This window comes from Oncorhynchus masou, chromosome 33 (assembly GCF_036934945.1).
Source record: "Oncorhynchus masou masou isolate Uvic2021 chromosome 33, UVic_Omas_1.1, whole genome shotgun sequence".
NCBI lineage: Eukaryota > Metazoa > Chordata > Actinopteri > Salmoniformes > Salmonidae > Oncorhynchus > Oncorhynchus masou.
The window spans coordinates 4,771,023-4,789,989 of record NC_088244.1 but is presented as its reverse complement, the minus strand read 5'-3'; the positions used below and the strand labels follow the sequence as shown (position 1 = coordinate 4,789,989).

Genomic DNA, 18,967 nt, shown 5'->3' with positions numbered 1-18,967 from the left:
GAACAAATACAATTTGATTTGAGAAAGCAGAGTGGCAGCATGAAGACTATAGCTGCATTAAACAGCCAGGACCTCAAGGTAAGTGATCATAGTAATTGATGGAAGTCGGTAAAGTGGATTGTTCCAGTAGCACAGAGTAGGTCTTACCTAAAGGAGTTAGAGAATGGCAGCGCTCTGTAGACCAGACGCAGCAATTAAAAGCAAACAAACAAGAGAAACAAAAAACACAGGGTGAGGCACAAGAAGCAACGAGCTGAGCAGAGCTCGCCTATTTACCAAAAGGGGCTGCTTTCAGAGGGTACGTCCCAAATGGCACCCTATTCCCTATATAGTGTACTACTTTAGACCAGAGCCCTATGGCACCCTATTCCCTATATAGTGCACTTCTTTAGACCAGAGCCCTATGGCACCCTATTCCCTATATAGCGCACTACTTTAGACCAGAGCCCTATGGCACCCTATATAGCGCACTTCTTTAGACCAGAGCCCTATGGCACCCTATTCCCTATATATATAGCGCACTTCTTTAGACCAGAGCCCTATGGCACCCTATTCCCTATATAGTGCACTACTTTAGACCAGAGCCCTATGGCACCCTATTCCCTATATAGCGCACTACTTTAGACCAGAGCCCTATGGCACCCTATTCCCTATATAGCGCACTACTTTAGACCAGAGCCCTATGGCACCCTATTCCCTATATAGTGCACTACTTTAGACCAGAGCCCTATGGCACCCTATTCCCTATATAGTGCACTACTTTAGACCAGAGCCCTATGGCACCCTATTCCCTATATAGTGCACTACTTTAGACCAGAGCCCTATGGCACCCTATTCCCTATATAGTGCACTACTTTAGACCAGAGCCCTATGGCACCCTATTCCCTATATAGTGCACTACTTTAGACCAGAGCCCTATGGCACCCTATTCCATACATTAGTGCACTACTTTAGACCATAGGGCTATATAGGGGAAAAGTTGGCATTTGGGACACTAGCAGATATTGAAATCATTTAAGAAGTCAAGAAAACCTCATTGAAATGCACAAGTCAGCCATGTTTTTTAATTTTTTACATTTTTTCAAACCTGGTAGAAATGATGGTGATGCGGACATGATAGATGGCATTGCATTGAACACCAGGGTCCCATGTTCTGCAACCCTGCTGTAGGGAGTGTACAGTCTGGTCTAATTCAGACCTGGATCATGGGATAACGCTAGCAGGAAGGGAGTATTGTTGCAAGGCCAGAGTAATGGATCCAGAAACACAGAGCAAGCAGGAAGGGAGTATTGTTGCAAGGCCAGAGTAATGGATCCAGAAACACAGAGCAAGCAGGAAGGGAGTATTGTTGCAAGGCCAGAGTAATGGATCCAGAAACACAGAGCAAGCAGGAAGGGAGTATTGTTGCAAGGCCAGAGTAATGGATCCAGAAACACAGAGCAAGCAGGAAGGGAGTATTGTTGCAAGGCCAGAGTAATGGATCCAGAAACACAGAGCAAGCAGGAAGGGAGTATTGTTGCAAGGCCAGAGTAGTGGATCCAGAAACACAGAGCAAGCAGGAAGGGAGTATTGTTGCAAGGCCAGAGTAATGGATCCAGAAACACAGAGCAAGCAGGAAGGGAGTATTGTTGCAAGGCCAGAGTAGTGGATCCAGAAACACAGAGCAAGCAGGAAGGGAGTATTGTTGCAAGGCCAGAGTAATGGATCCAGAAACACAGAGCAAGCAGGAAGGGAGTATTGTTGCAAGGCCAGAGTAGTGGATCCAGAAACACAGAGCAAGCAGGAAGGGAGTATTGTTGCAAGGCCAGAGTAATGGATCCAGAAACACAGAGCAAGCAGGAAGGGAGTATTGTTGCAAGGCCAGAGTAGTGGATCCAGAAACACAGAGCAAGCAGGAAGGGAGTATTGTTGCAAGGCCAGAGTAGTGGATCCAGAAACACAGAGCAAGCAGGAAGGGAGTATTGTTGCAAGGCCAGAGTAGTGGATCCAGAAACACAGAGCAAGCAGGAAGGGAGTATTGTTGCAAGGCCAGAGTAATGGATCCAGAAACACAGAGCAAGCAGGAAGGGAGTATTGTTGCAAGGCCAGAGTAGTGGATCCAGAAACACAGAGCAAGCAGGAAGGGAGTATTGTTGCAAGGCCAGAGTAGTGGATCCAGAAACACAGAGCAAGCAGGAAGGGAGTATTGTTGCAAGGCCAGAGTAATGGATCCAGAAACACAGAGCAAGCAGGAAGGGAGTATTGTTGCAAGGCCAGAGTAGTGGATCCAGAAACAGGTACACAAGGAGAGGGCGATGACACACGTCAATGTGGACTTGGGACAACGTTAATAATGATAATTAATAATAATAATAATTAATAGTGAATGTTAGTAGACATATTCTGAGATCTCGTAGACACTAGAGATAATATGTTACGAGGGTGATGAATGGATGGATTATTTACAACAAATTATTAAAGTGTTGAATCAAACCATAAGTTAAAAAAAGGCCTTCAGACATTTGGTTCGACGACAAGTCATCTATAACATGGCTGTAAGAAAGGTCCTCCATAACTAGTTGAAGTTGGAGCAACCAAGTGGAATTGACTGCAGGCAAAGGTGGTTATGAGTCTGGGAGGGAGGGTGGGTGGGTGGGGGGTTAGTGTAAATTCTACAGTGTCTACTTCAGAAGTCTTCCAGGAGAGTAAACGCAGACAGTGTTTTCTACATCAGAGCTGCCAAACACTCCTCCTGGAAAACTACTGGCTAATCAAGGTCCCTGGAGCCTCATTCATAAATGTTGGAGCTAATCAAGGTCCTGGGGGCCTCATTCACAAATGATGTAGGTAATCAAGGTCCTGGGGGCCTCATTCATAAATGTTGCAGCTAATCAAGGCCCTGGGGGCCTCATTCACAAATGATGTAGGTAATCAAGGGCCTGGGGGCCTCATTCAAACGCTGCAGCTAATCAAGGTTCTGGGGCTTAATTCAATAAAATGTTGCATACGCACAAAATATGCCACAATGGTTTTCACAAAAAAAGTTTGCATTTATAAAAACGTAACTTGACGTGAGCATGTGCTTAGACCATGAGTACGCACAGTGTCTAGTGTTTGAATCATTACATTCCCAGAAAGCAACAGTAGGCTATCGTAGCCTTCTGCAGGAATATATGACAATTAATATTTGTATTTTTATAAAAAACTAAATATAATAAAAATGCTATTATTTGCCGTTAGTGAGAAGAGCAAAAATAATTTGAGTTAATAAATAAAAATAAATAAAAATCTTTACATTGTAAAATAATTAGGAATCAGCATCCGTTTAATTTCCATGATCGTCGCAGAATAAATTCACCTTTCCTGACAGATGGTTCCATACTGGTGAAACATCCCATCCTAACTTAGTTTGGTCCGTAGGCTACCATTCATCCCCAGCTCTCATTTAAAATTCGACCCACTTCACAGTGGTAAATAGATCAGCTTTTTCATAGTATTTTGCTCTGTGATCCGAAGTGCATTAGTAAATAGATCAGCTTTGCTCTGTGATCCAAAGTGCATTAGTAAATAGATCAGCTTTGCTCTGTGATCCGAAATGCATTAGTAAATAGATCAGCTTTGCTCTGTGATCCGAAGTGCAGTTGAACGGTAGAACAACCAGTTCACCTTTACCATTGAGGTTTGTAGGCTACGCATGAATAGCTTAAGGTGACATTCCTCCAACAGACAATATTTCATTTATAAATATAATAACCATTGCAAAAATAACTCCCTCAACTTCCCGAAGCAGCCATAAAATAAATTACAATGCACATCATTTAATTGGGCCTTAGATAGGCTATTATAATTTAACGTTTTTGCTCTGTGCATCTGAAAAGGAGCGTGGCGTATAACATATAGTATCATTTAAACTGACGGTTGATCTTTAGCATTGAAGTGGGTAGGTTACCACTGTAAACAGGTGTGTGTGTGTGTGTGTGTGTCCCGCCGGAGCAATGTTATAGAATTTGTGGGCAGTGCAGCTTATTTCTGTTCGGGAAAAAATAAAAAAATAAATGTGCAAATAGTTGTCATCTTTCAGAAAAACGGCCAGGTACAAACAAACAGTCACTGCAAAGGAAAACGCTCTGCCAAACACCTCCAAAGATATTTAATCACGTTCACCATTGCCATTTCCTTTCGGGTCCTGGCCTAATTTCCATATTTACAAAGTACACAGAAAAAAAAAAAAACGACACGATTGAGCAAATCGTAAAAAAGGTGAATGATGGGCGTTTCCGGGCAGCGTGACAACGCTCGTTGACACACGCGCGCAGTTTAACAACAGGTCTGACTCATAACAGGATATACACGTTGTATATTATAAATCAATATTTGTGCGCAGTCTTGTCATGAAGTGAGGCACGCAGATATTTAGTGTCAAATTGACCCAACGGTTATAAATAAGGTCCCAGGTGTGCAGCCGAATCAGGTGTTCGAGATTAGGGAGGCGGGACCAGCTCTCACCAGAAAGAGGGTTGTTGTGGCCTCACCAAATAAACTTATACAACCTAGTGGAAAAGAGGACCGAGATGACACCTCTAGGTTTTACAACTTCGTGGTTGTCCGAACCTGCTCACCAGAAAGAGGGTTGTTGTAGCCTCACCAAATAAACGTATACAACCTAGTGGAAAGGAGGACCGAGATGACACCTCTAGGTTTTACAACTTCGTGGTTGTCCGAACCTGCTCACCAGAAAGAGGGTTGTTGTAGCCTCACCAAATAAACGTATACAACCTAGTGGAAAAGAGGACCGAGATGACACCTCTAGGTTTTATAACTTCGTGGTTGTCCGAACCTGCTCACCAGAAAGAGGGTTATTGTGGCCTCACCAAATAAACTTATACAACCTAGTGGAAAGGAGGACCGAGATGACACCTCTAGGTTTTACAACTTCGTGGTTGTCCGAACCTGCTCACCAGAAAGAGGGTTGTTGTAGCCTCACCAAATAAACGTATACAACCTAGTGGAAAAGAGGACCGAGATGACACCTCTAGGTTTTATAACATCGTGGTTGTCCGAACCTGCTCACCAGAAAGAGGGTTGTTGTAGCCTCACCAAATAAACGTATACAACCTAGTGGAAAAGAGGACCGAGATGACACCTCTAGGTTTTACAACTTCGTGGTTGTCCGAAACTGCTCTACAGAAAGGGATCGAGGGCGGCCATTTTGTGTCTTGGTCTGTACCTCATGTCTCCCAGTTTCCTGCTGAGGGCAGTGCCCATGGTGGAGAAGGCAGCAGTGGTCTTCTGTCCCGCCACAGACAGGGTCTCCTGAGTCTTCTTGTACCTGGCGGGAGAGGATAGAAACACTAAATATAAAATATCATTAGAACATAATTGAAAAAAAAAGATCGAAAACAGGACTCACTTAGTTTAGAATAGATTACGCCTCTGTCGCAAGCAGAGGCAAGATTATTTGCCATCTAGGGGGTTAATAAGTCTGACAGACAAGAGCAGAAAAACAAGTATGCAGAAATACTGAGGAAAACACTCCAGAAATACTGAGGAATTAGCAAGAGTTCCTAATAAAACCGTGACAAAGATCTACAAATATATTCTGATGAAAGAGCATTTTTTAAAATTAGGGTGAGGAGGACCACCAACCCAGTAGAGGACTACCAACCCAGTAGGGGGTGAGGAGGACCACCAACCCAATAGGGGGTGAGGAGGACCACCAACCCAATAGGGGGTGAGGAGGACCACCAACCCAGTAGGGGGTGAGGAGGACCACCAACCCAATAGGGGGTGAGGAGGACCACCAACCCAGTAGAGGACTACCAACCCAGTAGGGGGTGAGGAGGACCACCAACCCAGTAGGGGGTGAGGAGGACCACAAACCAAGTAGGGGGTGAGGAGGACTACCAACCCAGTAGGGGGTGAGGAGGACCACCAACCCAGTAGAGGACCACCAACCCAGTAGGGGGTGAGGAGGACCACCAACCCAGTAGAGGACCACCAACCCAGTAGGGGGTGAGGAGGACCACCAACCCAGTAGGGGGGTGAGGAGGACCACCAACCCAGTAGGGGGGTGAGGAGGACCACCAACCCAGTAGGGGGGTGAGGAGGACCACCAACCCAGTAGGGGGGTGAGGAGGACCACCAACCCAGTAGGGGGGTGAGGAGGACCACCAACCCAGTAGGGGGGTGAGGAGGACTACCAACCCAGTAGGGGGTGAGGAGGACTACCAACCCAGTAGGGGGTGAGGAGGACCACCAACCCAGTAGGGGGTGAGGAGGACCACCAACCCAGTAGGGGGTGAGGAGGACTACCAACCCAGTAGGGGGTGAGGAGGACTACCAACCCAGTAGGGGGTGAGGAGGACTACCAACCCAGTAGGGGGTGAGGAGGACCACCAGCCCAGTAGGGGGTGAGGAGGACTACCAACCCAGTAGGGGGTGAGGAGGACTACCAACCCAGTAGGGGGTGAGGAGGACTACCAACCCAGTAGGGGGTGAGGAGGACTACCAACCCAGTAGGGGGTGAGGAGGACTACCAACCCAGTAGGGGGTGAGGAGGACTACCAACCCAGTAGGAGTTCAGTAGGGTGAGGAGGACTACCAACCCAGTAGGAGTTCAGTAGGGTGAGGAGGACCACCAACCCAGTAGGAGTTCAGTAGCGTGAGGAGGACTACCAACCCAGTAGGGGGTGAGGAGGACTACCAACCCAGTAGGGGGTGAGGAGGACTACCAACCCAGTAGGGGGTGAGGAGGACTACCAACCCAGTAGGGGGTGAGGAGGACTACCAACCCAGTAGGGGGTGAGGAGGACTACCAACCCAGTAGGGGGTGAGGAGGACTACCAACCCAGTAGGGGGTGAGGAGGACTACCAACCCAGTAGGGGGTGAGGAGGACTACCAACCCAGTAGGGGGTGAGGAGGACTACCAACCCAGTAGGGGGTGAGGAGGACTACCAACCCAGTAGGGGGTGAGGAGGACTACCAACCCAGTAGGGGGGTGAGGAGGACTACCAACCCAGTAGGGGGGTGAGGACTACCAACCCAGTAGGGTGAGGAGGACTACCAACCCAGTAGGGTGAGGACTACCAACCCAGTAGGGTGAGGAGGACTACCAACCCAGTAGGGGGTGAGGAGGACTACCAACCCAGTAGGGGGTGAGGAGGACTACCAACCCAGTAGGGGGTGAGGAGGACTACCAACCCAGTAGGGGGTGAGGAGGACTACCAACCCAGTAGGGGGTGAGGAGGACTACCAACCCAGTAGGGGGTGAGGAGGACTACCAACCCAGTAGGGGGTGAGGAGGACTACCAACCCAGTAGGGGGTGAGGAGGACTACCAACCCAGTAGGAGTTCAGTAGGGTGAGGAGGACCACCAACCCAGTAGGAGTTCAGTAGCGTGAGGAGGACCACCAACCCAGTAGGAGTTCAGTAGGGTGAGGAGGACCACCAACCCAGTAGGAGTTCAGTCGGGTCAGGAGGACTACCAACCCAGTAGGAGTTCAGTAGGGTGAGGAGGACTACCAACCCAGTAGGGTGAGGAGGACTACCAACCCAGTAGGGTAAGGAGGACTACCAACCCAGTAGGGTGAGGAGGACTACCAACCCAGTAGGGTGAGGAGGACTACCAACCCAGTAGGGTGAGGAGGACTACCAACCCAGTAGGGTGAGGAGGACTACTAACCCAGTAGGGTGAGGAGGACTACCAACCCAGTAGGGTGAGGAGGACTACCAACCCAGTAGGGTGAGGAGGACTACCAACCCAGTAGGGTGAGGAGGACTACCAACCCAGTAGGGTGAGGAGGACTACCAACCCAGTAGGGGGTGAGGAGGACTACCAACCCAGTAGGGGGTGAGGAGGACTACCAACCCAGTAGGGGGTGAGGAGGACTACCAACCCAGTAGGAGTTCAGTAGGGTGAGGAGGACTACCAACCCAGTAGGAGTTCAGTAGGGTGAGGAGGACCACCAACCCAGTAGGAGTTCAGTAGCGTGAGGAGGACCACCAACCCAGTAGGAGTTCAGTAGGGTGAGGAGGACCACCAACCCAGTAGGAGTTCAGTCGGGTCAGGAGGACTACCAACCCAGTAGGAGTTCAGTAGGGTGAGGAGGACCACCAACCCAGTAGGAGTTCAGTAGGGTGAGGAGGACTACCAACCCAGTAGGGGGTGAGGAGGACTACCAACCCAGTAGGGGGTGAGGAGGACCACCAACCCAGTAGGGGGTGAGGAGGACCACCAACCCAGTAGGGGGTGAGGAGGACCACCAACCCAGTAGGGGGTGAGGAGGACCACCAACCCAGTAGGGGGTGAGGAGGACCACCAACCCAGTAGGGGGTGAGGAGGACCACCAACCCAGTAGGGGGTGAGGAGGACCACCAACCCAGTAGGGGGGGGTGAGGAGGACCACCAACCCAGTAGGGGGTGAGGAGGACCACCAACCCAGTAGGGGGTGAGGAGGACCACCAACCCAGTAGGAGTTCAGTAGGGGTGAGGAGGACCACCAACCCAGTAGGGGGTGAGGAGGACCACCAACCCAGTAGGGGGGTGAGGAGGACCACCAACCCAGTAGGGGGGTGAGGAGGACCACCAACCCAGTAGGGGGTGAGGAGGACCACCAACCCAGTAGGGGGTGAGGAGGACCACCAACCCAGTAGGAGTTCAGTAGGGGTGAGGAGGACCACCAACCCAGTAGGGGTTCAGTAGGGTGAGGAGGACTACCAACCCAGTAGGGGGTGAGGAGGACTACCAACCCAGTAGGGGGTGAGGAGGACTACCAACCCAGTAGGGGGTGAGGAGGACTACCAACCCAGTAGGGGATGAGGAGGACTACCAACCCAGTAGGGGATGAGGAGGACTACCAACCCAGTAGGGGATGAGGAGGACTACCAACCCAGTAGGGGCTGAGGAGGACTACCAACCCAGTAGGGGATGAGGAGGACTACCAACCCAGTAGGGGATGAGGAGGACTACCAACCCAGTAGGGGTGAGGAGGACTACCAACCCAGTAGGGGGTGAGGAGGACTACCAACCCAGTAGGGGGTGAGGAGGACTACCAACCCAGTAGGGGGTGAGGAGGACCACCAACCCAGTAGGGGGTGAGGAGGACCACCAACCCAGTAGGAGTTCAGTAGGGTGAGGAGGACTACCAACCCAGTAGGGTGTGGAGGACTACCAACCCAGTAGGGTGAGGAGGACTACCAACCCAGTAGGGTGAGGAGGACTACCAACCCAGTAGGGTGAGGAGGACTACCAACCCAGTAGGGTGAGGAGGACTACCAACCCAGTAGGGTGAGGAGGACTACCAACCCAGTAGGGTGAGGAGGACTACCAACCCAGTAGGGTGAGGAGGACTACCAACCCAGTAGGGTGAGGAGGACTACCAACCCAGTAGGGTGAGGAGGACTACCAACCCAGTAGGGTGAGGGGGAGGACTACCAACCCAGTAGGGGGTGAGGAGGACTACCAACCCAGTAGGGGGTGAGGAGGACTACCAACCCAGTAGGGGGTGAGGAGGACTACCAACCCAGTAGGGGGTGAGGAGGACTACCAACCCAGTAGGGGTGAGGAGGACTACCAACCCAGTAGGGGGTGAGGAGGACTACCAACCCAGTAGGGGGTGAGGAGGACTACCAACCCAGTAGGGGGTGAGGAGGACTACCAACCCAGTAGGGGGTGAGGAGGACTACCAACCCAGTAGGGGGTGAGGAGGACTACCAACCCAGTAGGGGGTGAGGAGGACTACCAACCCAGTAGGGGGTGAGGAGGACTACCAACCCAGTAGGGGGTGAGGAGGACTACCAACCCAGTAGGGTGAGGAGGACTACCAACCCAGTAGGGGGTGAGGAGGACTACCAACCCAGTAGGGGGGTGAGGAGGACTACCAACCCAGTAGGGGGTGAGGAGGACTACCAACCCAGTAGGGGGTGAGGAGGACTACCAACCCAGTAGGGGGTGAGGAGGACTACCAACCCAGTAGGGGGTGAGGAGGACTACCAACCCAGTAGGGGGTGAGGAGGACTACCAACCCAGTAGGGGGTGAGGAGGACTACCAACCCAGTAGGGGGTGAGGAGGACTACCAACCCAGTAGGGGGTGAGGAGGACTACCAACCCAGTAGGGGGTGAGGAGGACTACCAACCCAGTAGGGTGAGGAGGACTACCAACCCAGTAGGGGGGTGAGGAGGACTACCAACCCAGTAGGGGTGAGGAGGAGTGCTAAAGAGATCAGGTATTTGCACAGTAGGGTGAGGAGGACTACCAACCCAGTAGGAGTTCAGTAGGGTGAGGAGGACTACCAACCCAGTAGGGTGAGGAGGACTACCAACCCAGTAGGAGTTCAGTAGGGTGAGGAGGACTACCAACCCAGTAGGAGTTCAGTAGGGTGAGGAGGACTACCAACCCAGTAGGGGGGTGAGGAGGACTACCAACCCAGTAGGGGTGAGGAGGACTACCAACCCAGTAGTGTGAGGAGGACTACCAACCCAGTAGGGTGAGGAGGACTACCAACCCAGTAGGGTGAGGAGGACCACCAACCCAGTAGGGGGGTGAGGAGGACCACCAACCCAGTAGGGGGGTGAGGAGGACCACCAACCCAGTAGAGGGGTGAGGAGGACCACCAACCCAGTAGGGGGGTGAGGAGGACCACCAACCCAGTAGGGGGGTGAGGAGGACCACCAACCCAGTAGGGGGGTGAGGAGGACCACAAACCCAGTAGGGGGGTGAGGAGGACCACCAACCCAGTAGGGGGGTGAGGAGGACCACCAACCCAGTAGGGGGGTGAGGAGGACCACCAACCCAGTAGGGTGAGGAGGACTACCAACCCAGTAGGGTGAGGAGGACTACCAACCCAGTAGGGGGGTGAGGAGGACTACCAACCCAGTAGGGGGGTGAGGAGGACTACCAACCCAGTAGGGGGTGAGGAGGACTACCAACCCAGTAGGGGGTGAGGAGGACTACCAACCCAGTAGGGGGGTGAGGAGGACTACCAACCCAGTAGGGGGGTGAGGAGGACTACCAACCCAGTAGGGGGGTGAGGAGGACTACCAACCCAGTAGGGGGGTGAGGAGGACTACCAACCCAGTCGGGGGTGAGGAGGACTACCAACCCAGTCGGGGGTGTGGAGGACTACCAACCCAGTAGGGGTGAGGAGGAGTGCTAAAGAGATCAGGTATTTGCACAGTAGGGTGAGGAGGACTACCAACCCAGTAGGAGTTCAGTAGGGTGAGGAGGACTACCAACCCAGTAGGGTGAGGAGGACTACCAACCCAGTAGAGGTTCAGTAGGGTGAGGAGGACTACCAACCCAGTAGGAGTTCAGTAGGGTGAGGAGGACTACCAACCCAGTAGGGGGGTGAGGAGGACTACCAACCCAGTAGGGGTGAGGAGGACTACCAACCCAGTAGTGTGAGGAGGACTACCAACCCAGTAGGGTGAGGAGGACCACCAACCCAGTAGGGTGAGGAGGACCACCAACCCAGTAGGGGGTGAGGAGGACCACCAACCCAGTAGGGGGGTGAGGAGGACCACCAACCCAGTAGGGGGGTGAGGAGGACCACCAACCCAGTAGGGGGTGAGGAGGACCACCAACCCAGTAGGGGGGTGAGGAGGACCACCAACCCAGTAGGGGGTGAGGAGGACCACCAACCCAGTAGGGGGGTGAGGAGGACCACCAACCCAGTAGGGGGTGAGGAGGACCACCAACCCAGTAGGGGGTGAGGAGGACCACCAACCCAGTAGGGGGGTGAGGAGGACCACCAACCCAGTAGGGGGTGAGGAGGACCACCAACCCAGTAGGGGGTGAGGAGGACCACCAACCCAGTAGGGGGTGAGGAGGACCACCAACCCAGTAGGGGGTGAGGAGGACCACCAACCCAGTAGGGGGTGAGGAGGACCACCAACCCAGTAGGGTGAGGAGGACTACCAACCCAGTAGGGTGAGGAGGACTACCAACCCAGTAGGGGGTGAGGAGGACTACCAACCCAGTAGGGGGTGAGGAGGACTACCAACCCAGTAGGGGGTGAGGAGGACTACCAACCCAGTAGGGGGTGAGGAGGACTACCAACCCAGTAGGGGGTGAGGAGGACTACCAACCCAGTAGGGGGTGAGGAGGACTACCAACCCAGTCGGGGGTGAGGAGGACTACCAACCCAGTCGGGGGTGAGGAGGACTACCAACCCAGTAGGGGGTGAGGAGGACTACCAACCCAGTAGGGGGTGAGGAGGACTACCAACCCAGTAGGGGGTGAGGAGGACTACCAACCCAGTAGGGGGTGAGGAGGACTACCAACCCAGTAGGGGTGAGGAGGACTACCAACCCAGTAGGGTGAGGAGGACTACCAACCCAGTAGGGGGGTGAGGAGGACTACCAACCCAGTAGGGGTGAGGAGGAGTGCTAAAGAGATCAGGTATTTGCACAGTAGGGTGAGGAGGACTACCAACCCAGTAGGGTGAGGAGGACTACCAACCCAGTAGGAGTTCAGTAGGGTGAGGAGGACTACCAACCCAGTAGGGTGAGGAGGACTACCAACCCAGTAGGAGTTCAGTAGGGTGAGGAGGACTACCAACCCAGTAGGGTGAGGAGGACTACCAACCCAGTAGGAGTTCAGTAGGGTGCGGAGGACTACCAACCCAGTAGGGGGTGAGGAGGACTACCAACCCAGTAGGGGGGTGAGGAGGACTACCAACCCAGTAGGGTGAGGAGGACTACCAACCCAGTAGGGTGAGGAGGACTACCAACCCAGTAGGGGGTGAGGAGGACTACCAACCCAGTAGGGGGTGAGGAGGACTACCAACCCAGTAGGGGGTGAGGAGGACTACCAACCCAGTAGGGGTGAGGAGGACTACCAACCCAGTAGGGGGTGAGGAGGACTACCAACCCAGTAGGGGGTGAGGAGGACTACCAACCCAGTAGGGGGTGAGGAGGACTACCAACCCAGTAGGGGGTGAGGAGGACTACCAACCCAGTAGGGGGTGAGGAGGACTACCAACCCAGTAGGGGTGAGGAGGACTACCAACCCAGTAGGGGTGAGGAGGACTACCAACCCAGTAGGGGTGAGGAGGACTACCAACCCAGTAGGGGTGAGGAGGACTACCAACCCAGTAGGGTGAGGAGGACTACCAACCCAGTAGGAGTTCAGTAGGGTGAGGAGGACTACCAACCCAGTAGGGTGAGGAGGACTACCAACCCAGTAGGAGTTCAGTAGGGTGAGGAGGACTACCAACCCAGTAGGGGGGTGAGGAGGACTACCAACCCAGTAGGGTGAGGAGGACTACCAACCCAGTAGGGTGAGGAGGACCACCAACCCAGTAGGGGGGTGAGGAGGACCACCAACCCAGTAGGGGGTGAGGAGGACCACCAACCCAGTAGGGGGGTGAGGAGGACCACCAACCCAGTAGGGGGGTGAGGAGGACCACCAACCCAGTAGGGGGGTGAGGAGGACCACCAACCCAGTAGGGTGAGGAGGACCACCAACCCAGTAGGGTGAGGAGGACTACCAACCCAGTAGGGTGAGGAGGACTACCAACCCAGTAGGGTGAGGAGGACTACCAACCCAGTAGGGGGGTGAGGAGGACTACCAACCCAGTAGGGGGGTGAGGAGGACTACCAACCCAGTAGGGGGGTGAGGAGGACTACCAACCCAGTAGGGGGTGAGGAGGACTACCAACCCAGTAGGGGGTGAGGAGGACTACCAACCCAGTAGGGGGGTGAGGAGGACTACCAACCCAGTAGGGGGGTGAGGAGGACTACCAACCCAGTAGGGGGTGAGGAGGACTACCAACCCAGTAGGGGGGTGAGGAGGACTACCAACCCAGTCGGGGGTGAGGAGGACTACCAACCCAGTCGGGGGTGAGGAGGACTACCAACCCAGTAGGGGGTGAGGAGGACTACCAACCCAGTAGGGGGTGAGGAGGACTACCAACCCAGTAGGGGGTGAGGAGGACTACCAACCCAGTAGGGGGTGAGGAGGACTACCAACCCAGTAGGGGGTGAGGAGGACTACCAACCCAGTAGGGGGTGAGGAGGACCACCAACCCAGTAGGGTGAGGAGGACTACCAACCCAGTAGGGGGTGAGGAGGACTACCAACCCAGTAGGGGGGTGAGGAGGACTACCAACCCAGTAGGGGGTGAGGAGGACTACCAACCCAGTAGGGGGTGAGGAGGACTACCAACCCAGTAGGGGGTGAGGAGGACTACCAACCCAGTAGGGGGTGAGGAGGACTACCAACCCAGTAGGGTGAGGAGGACTACCAACCCAGTAAGGTGAGGAGGTTAAACCTCTCTGATCTTTCAAACGGTGCATTTCAGGCTTATTTCAGATTTTTTAAACAGAAAATGTTTAATAATAATAATAATAATCATAATAATCATAATAAATAATAATAATACTAATAATAATAATTCAGACAGAAGAATTTAGACCCATTAGCATTGCAGTACCAACCTGAAGCAGGAAACTACCCAGACATCACTGTGCTTAAATCCCACACTGAGTCTTTATAGAGCCATCCACCGCAGGCGTCGAAACAAGACGTCCCACAACGTATCGGAACGCATTCCTGCCCATAGTATTTCATAACCCCACCACAGCCCTCTGAACGGACGGCTGTTCGGCGTGTTGGTGCCACCCCTGTACAGGCCTCACACAAGCAGGTGATCGCCTCTCGCACGGCGTCAAAAGTGAAGTCGCCCCTGATCGAGTAATCATGTCTTACTCGCTATCCGTTCAGTACACACGTCTGTATGTCTAAGTCTTTATCCCAGAAAATTGATTTTTATTCAGACTGACCAATGCAAAAATGGTAAAGATAACTGTGTGATAATACCGAGAAGACAGTTGGAGAAACTATGCAGTTGGTGGATGAATCAACTAATGACATGTTGTTACACTTTGTACAGCGGGTCAGAGGTTCCCCCAGGAGATGTGATGACCAAGACAAAAGCAAGTGCATTCAGCTCGACGAGGGCAGGCACCCCAGTCTCCCTAAAAACCAGCCTCTCAAATAACCCACAGCGATACCCATTGTTGTTGTTGTTGCTGCCCCACACAAGCTCACATGATTTAGGTGAAGGTGATCATGTGCAGGGCCATCCAAATACCACCAGCCAAACAGAAGAGAGGCAGGAACAGTCAGAAGCCCCTCCCCCCTCTAGGCAAACAGCATGAACAGTCAGAAGCCCCTCCCCCTCTAGGCAAACAGCATGAACAGTCAGAAGCCCCTCCCCCCTCTAGGCAAACAGCATGAACAGTCAGAAGCCCCTCCCCCTCTAGGCAAACAGCATGAACAGTCAGAAGCCCCTCCCCCTCTAGGCAAACAGCATGAACAGTCAGAAGCCCCTCCCCCCTCTAGGCAAACAGCATGAACAGTCAGAAGCCCCTCCCCCCTCTAGGCAAACAGCATGAACAGTCAGAAGCCACCCCCTCCTCTCCAGGCAAACAGCATGAACAGTCAGAAGCCCCTCCCCCCTCTAGGCAAACAGCATGAACAGTCAGAAGCCCCTCCCCCTCCAGGCAAACAGCATGAACAGTCAGAAGCCCCTCCCCCCTCCAGGCAAACAGCATGAACAGTCAGAAGCCCCTCCCCCCTCCAGGCAAACAGCATGAACAGTCAGAAGCCCCTCCCCCCTCCAGGCAAACAGCATGAACAGTCAGAAGCCCCTCCCCCCTCCAGGCAAACAGCATGAACAGTCAGAAGCCCCTCCCCCCTCCAGGCAAACAGCATGAACAGTCAGAAGCCCCTCCCCCTTGCCAAAACAAAATGCAACTCAGGCAAAACTAAAATAAAATAAGTTATTAGATCAACTCACGCTTCAGATCGGGCAATTTCATCCAAAGTTGCTGACGCTGTAAGATATCTACGGACAAACAGTAGGACAATTAAATAACTGACTACTGAGAGGGAGGAAAGAGAAAGTTAGAGACTTTAAAAAGTTTACATAACTAGAACCCTTCTACACACACACACACACACACACACACACACACACACACACATAAAACAGACAGTCCAAAAACCTGCCACAATACTTTGATTTGTTTGAATAGTGCATATACTGAACAATAGTAACCCTACGACAATGCATCAGTCTTTGAAAAGTTACACAAGTGTCAAACACGGAATTTCTACGGTTTTATTACAGCTGGGTTTCTCTCAAACTCGGCCCCTGGGGTCCCCTCTGGGTGCATGTTTTTGGGTTGTTGCCCTAGCGCTACACAGCGGATTCAAATAAAACACAACATCAAGCTTTTGATCAGCTGTGTCGCGCAAGGGGGGGGTAACAATAACAAAGCAACCCAGGTGGGGCGACATGAGTTTTGGTAACCCTGGTAACCCTGCGTTAGAGGGTTAAGGACCCAACACGACACCTTCCTCAAGCTTGGACGTAGTTGGCAGTCACATCTCCTGTGTTTTTTAGTGATAAAAATAAAATAAAAACTCTTTGTAATACTTTTCATAAACATAAATGGACGACATGTGTCAAGCATTAGAACCTATTGGATTAGTCCTTCATTGAGCACCAACCATACACAGTGCCTGAACATCATTGTTAGTGAGCATGCAGCTGTACATAGTCTATTGGTAAATAACCCACCCATTTTCACCTACCTCATCCCCACACTGTTTTTATTTATTTACTTTTCTGCTCTTTTGCACACCAGTATCTCTACCTGTACATGACCATCTGATCATTTATCACTCCAGTGCTAATCTGCAAGGTTGTAATTATTCGCCTACCTCCTCATGCCTTTTGCACACAATGTATATAGACTCGCCTTTTTTGTACTGTGTTATTGACTTGTTAATTGTTTACTCCATGTGTAACTCTGTGTTGTCTGCTCACACTGCTAAGCTTTATCTTGGCCAGGTCGCAGTTGCAAATGAGAACTTGTTCTCAACTAGCCTACCTGGTTAAATAAAGGTGTTCTCAACTAGCCTACCTGGTTAAATAAAGGTGTTCTCAACTAGCCTACCAGGTTAAATAAAGGTGTTCTCCACTAGCCTACCTGGTTAAATAAAGGTGTTCTCAACTAGCCTACCTGGTTAAATAAAGGTGTTCTCAACTAGCCTACCTGGTTAAATAAAGGTGTTCTCAACTAGCCTACCTGGTTAAATAAAGGTGTTCTCAACTAGCCTACCTGGTTAAATAAAGGTGTTCTCCACTAGCCTACCTGGTTAAATAAAGGTGTTCTCAACTAGCCTACCTGGTTAAATAAAGGTGTTCTCAACTAGCCTACCTGGTTAAATAAAGGTGTTCTCAACTGGCCTACCTGGTTAAATAAAGGTGTTCTCAACTAGCCTACCTGGTTAAATAAAGGTGTTCTCAACTAGCCTACCTGGTTAAATTAAGGTGTTCTCAACTAGCCTACCTGGTTAAATAAAGGTGTTCTCAACTAGCCTACCTGGTTAAATAAAGGTGTTCTCAACTAGCCTACCTGGTTAAATAAAGGTGTTCTCAACTAGCCTACCTGGTTAAATAAAGGTGAAATAAAATAAATAAAAAAAGTGCAATGTAAACATATCAGTACTGTCAGCACAGTAACCTGCATGGGAAAGGAGAATGAGGCTTTAATTCTGCTGTCTACAATGGAAATTAAATACATAGCAAGCATTGCTGTAGCTGTAGTCTGACTAAACTTTTTATTTTATTTTAAAATTGACTTTTTTTAATGCATCTGTAAAAACACTGATGATTCTGTCTCGACCCAATTAAGAAAATCTCCCATGCAACACACAGACAAACCAAATAAAACACCTGTCTTCTAGGGCCCAGGACCATACCAGTATGGCAACACTCGTTAGTATGGTGGCAAAGAAACAAAAACACGAAGCGGATTTCACTTGTTTAAAGGACAAAGCCCTAATGTTGGAAATAAAACACGAAGCGGATTTCACTTGTTTAAGGACAAAGCCCTAATGTTGGAAATAAAACACGAAGCGGATTTCATTTGTTTAAAGGACAAAGCCCTAATGTTGGAAATAAAACACGAAGCGGATTTCACTTGTTTAAGGACAAAGCCCTAATGTTGGAAATAAAACACAGCGGATTTCACTTGTTTAAGGACAAAGCCCCAATGTTGGAAATAAAACACAAAGCGGATTTCACTTGTTTAAGGACAAAGCCCTAATGTTGGAAATAAAACACGAAGCGGATTTCACTTGTTTAAAGGACAAAGCCCTAATGTTGGAAATAAAACACGAAGCGGATTTCACTTGTTTAAAGGACAAAATCCTGTTGGAAATAAAACATTTTCCAAGGTATCGAACACAATATTTCACATTCAGCAGGTTTTAAAAAAGACCAAGAGAGTTGAGTCCGTTTCACGTTTTCATTTTTTGCCATGGATTAATCTTGTTATTTTTTGATACTAGCATCACAGCCACAGCATCATACCTACACAGGCACTCTACATCCTCACTCCGAGCCACGCGGCCGATGTCCCCCAGCCACGCGGCCGATGTCCCCCAGCCACGCGGCCGATGTCCCCCAGCCACGCGGCCGATGTCCCCGAGTCACGCGGCCGATGTCCCCCAGCCACGCGGCCGATGTCCCCGAGTCACGCGGCCGATGTCCCCCAGCCACGCGGCCGATGTCCCCGAGTCACGCGGCCGATGTCCCCCGGCCACGCGGCCGATGTCCCCGGGCCACGCGGCCGATGTCCCCGGGCCACGCGGCCGATGTCCCCCGGCCACGCGGCCGATGTCCCCCGGCCACGCGGCCGATGTCCCCCGGCCACGCGGCCGATGTCCCCCGGCCACGCGGCCGATGTCCCCGAGTCACGCGGCCGATGTCCCCCAGCCACGCGGCCGATGTCCCCCAGCCGATGTCCCCCAGCCGATGTCCCCCAGCCGATGTCCCCCAGCCACGCGGCCGATGTCCCCCAGCCACGCGGCCGATGTCTCCGAGCCACGCGGCCGATGTCCCCCAGCCACGCGGCCGATGTCCCCCAGCCACGCGGCCGATGTCCCCCAGCCACGCGGCCGATGTCCCCCA

At 51.9% G+C, this 18,967-nt stretch overlaps 1 protein-coding gene across 7 annotated transcripts in view; it reads right to left on the bottom strand.

Moving 5' to 3' along the window:
- tpd52l2b (tpd52 like 2b) overlaps nucleotides 1-18,967 on the bottom strand; it is a 50,470-nt gene that overhangs the window by 7,332 nt on the left and 24,171 nt on the right. For 3 of the 7 annotated variants that reach the window (XM_064956212.1, XM_064956210.1, XM_064956211.1), the window contains exons 4-6: nucleotides 15,782-15,829; nucleotides 5,207-5,308; nucleotides 148-174 (exon numbers count right to left, since the gene is read on the bottom strand). In XM_064956212.1, the coding sequence (XP_064812284.1) occupies nucleotides 148-174; nucleotides 5,207-5,308; nucleotides 15,782-15,829 (177 nt within the window). The remainder of the gene's footprint in view (nucleotides 1-147; nucleotides 175-5,206; nucleotides 5,309-15,781; nucleotides 15,830-18,967) is intronic. The other 4 variants (XM_064956213.1, XM_064956214.1, XM_064956215.1 and 1 more) reach the window with 3 other exon arrangements.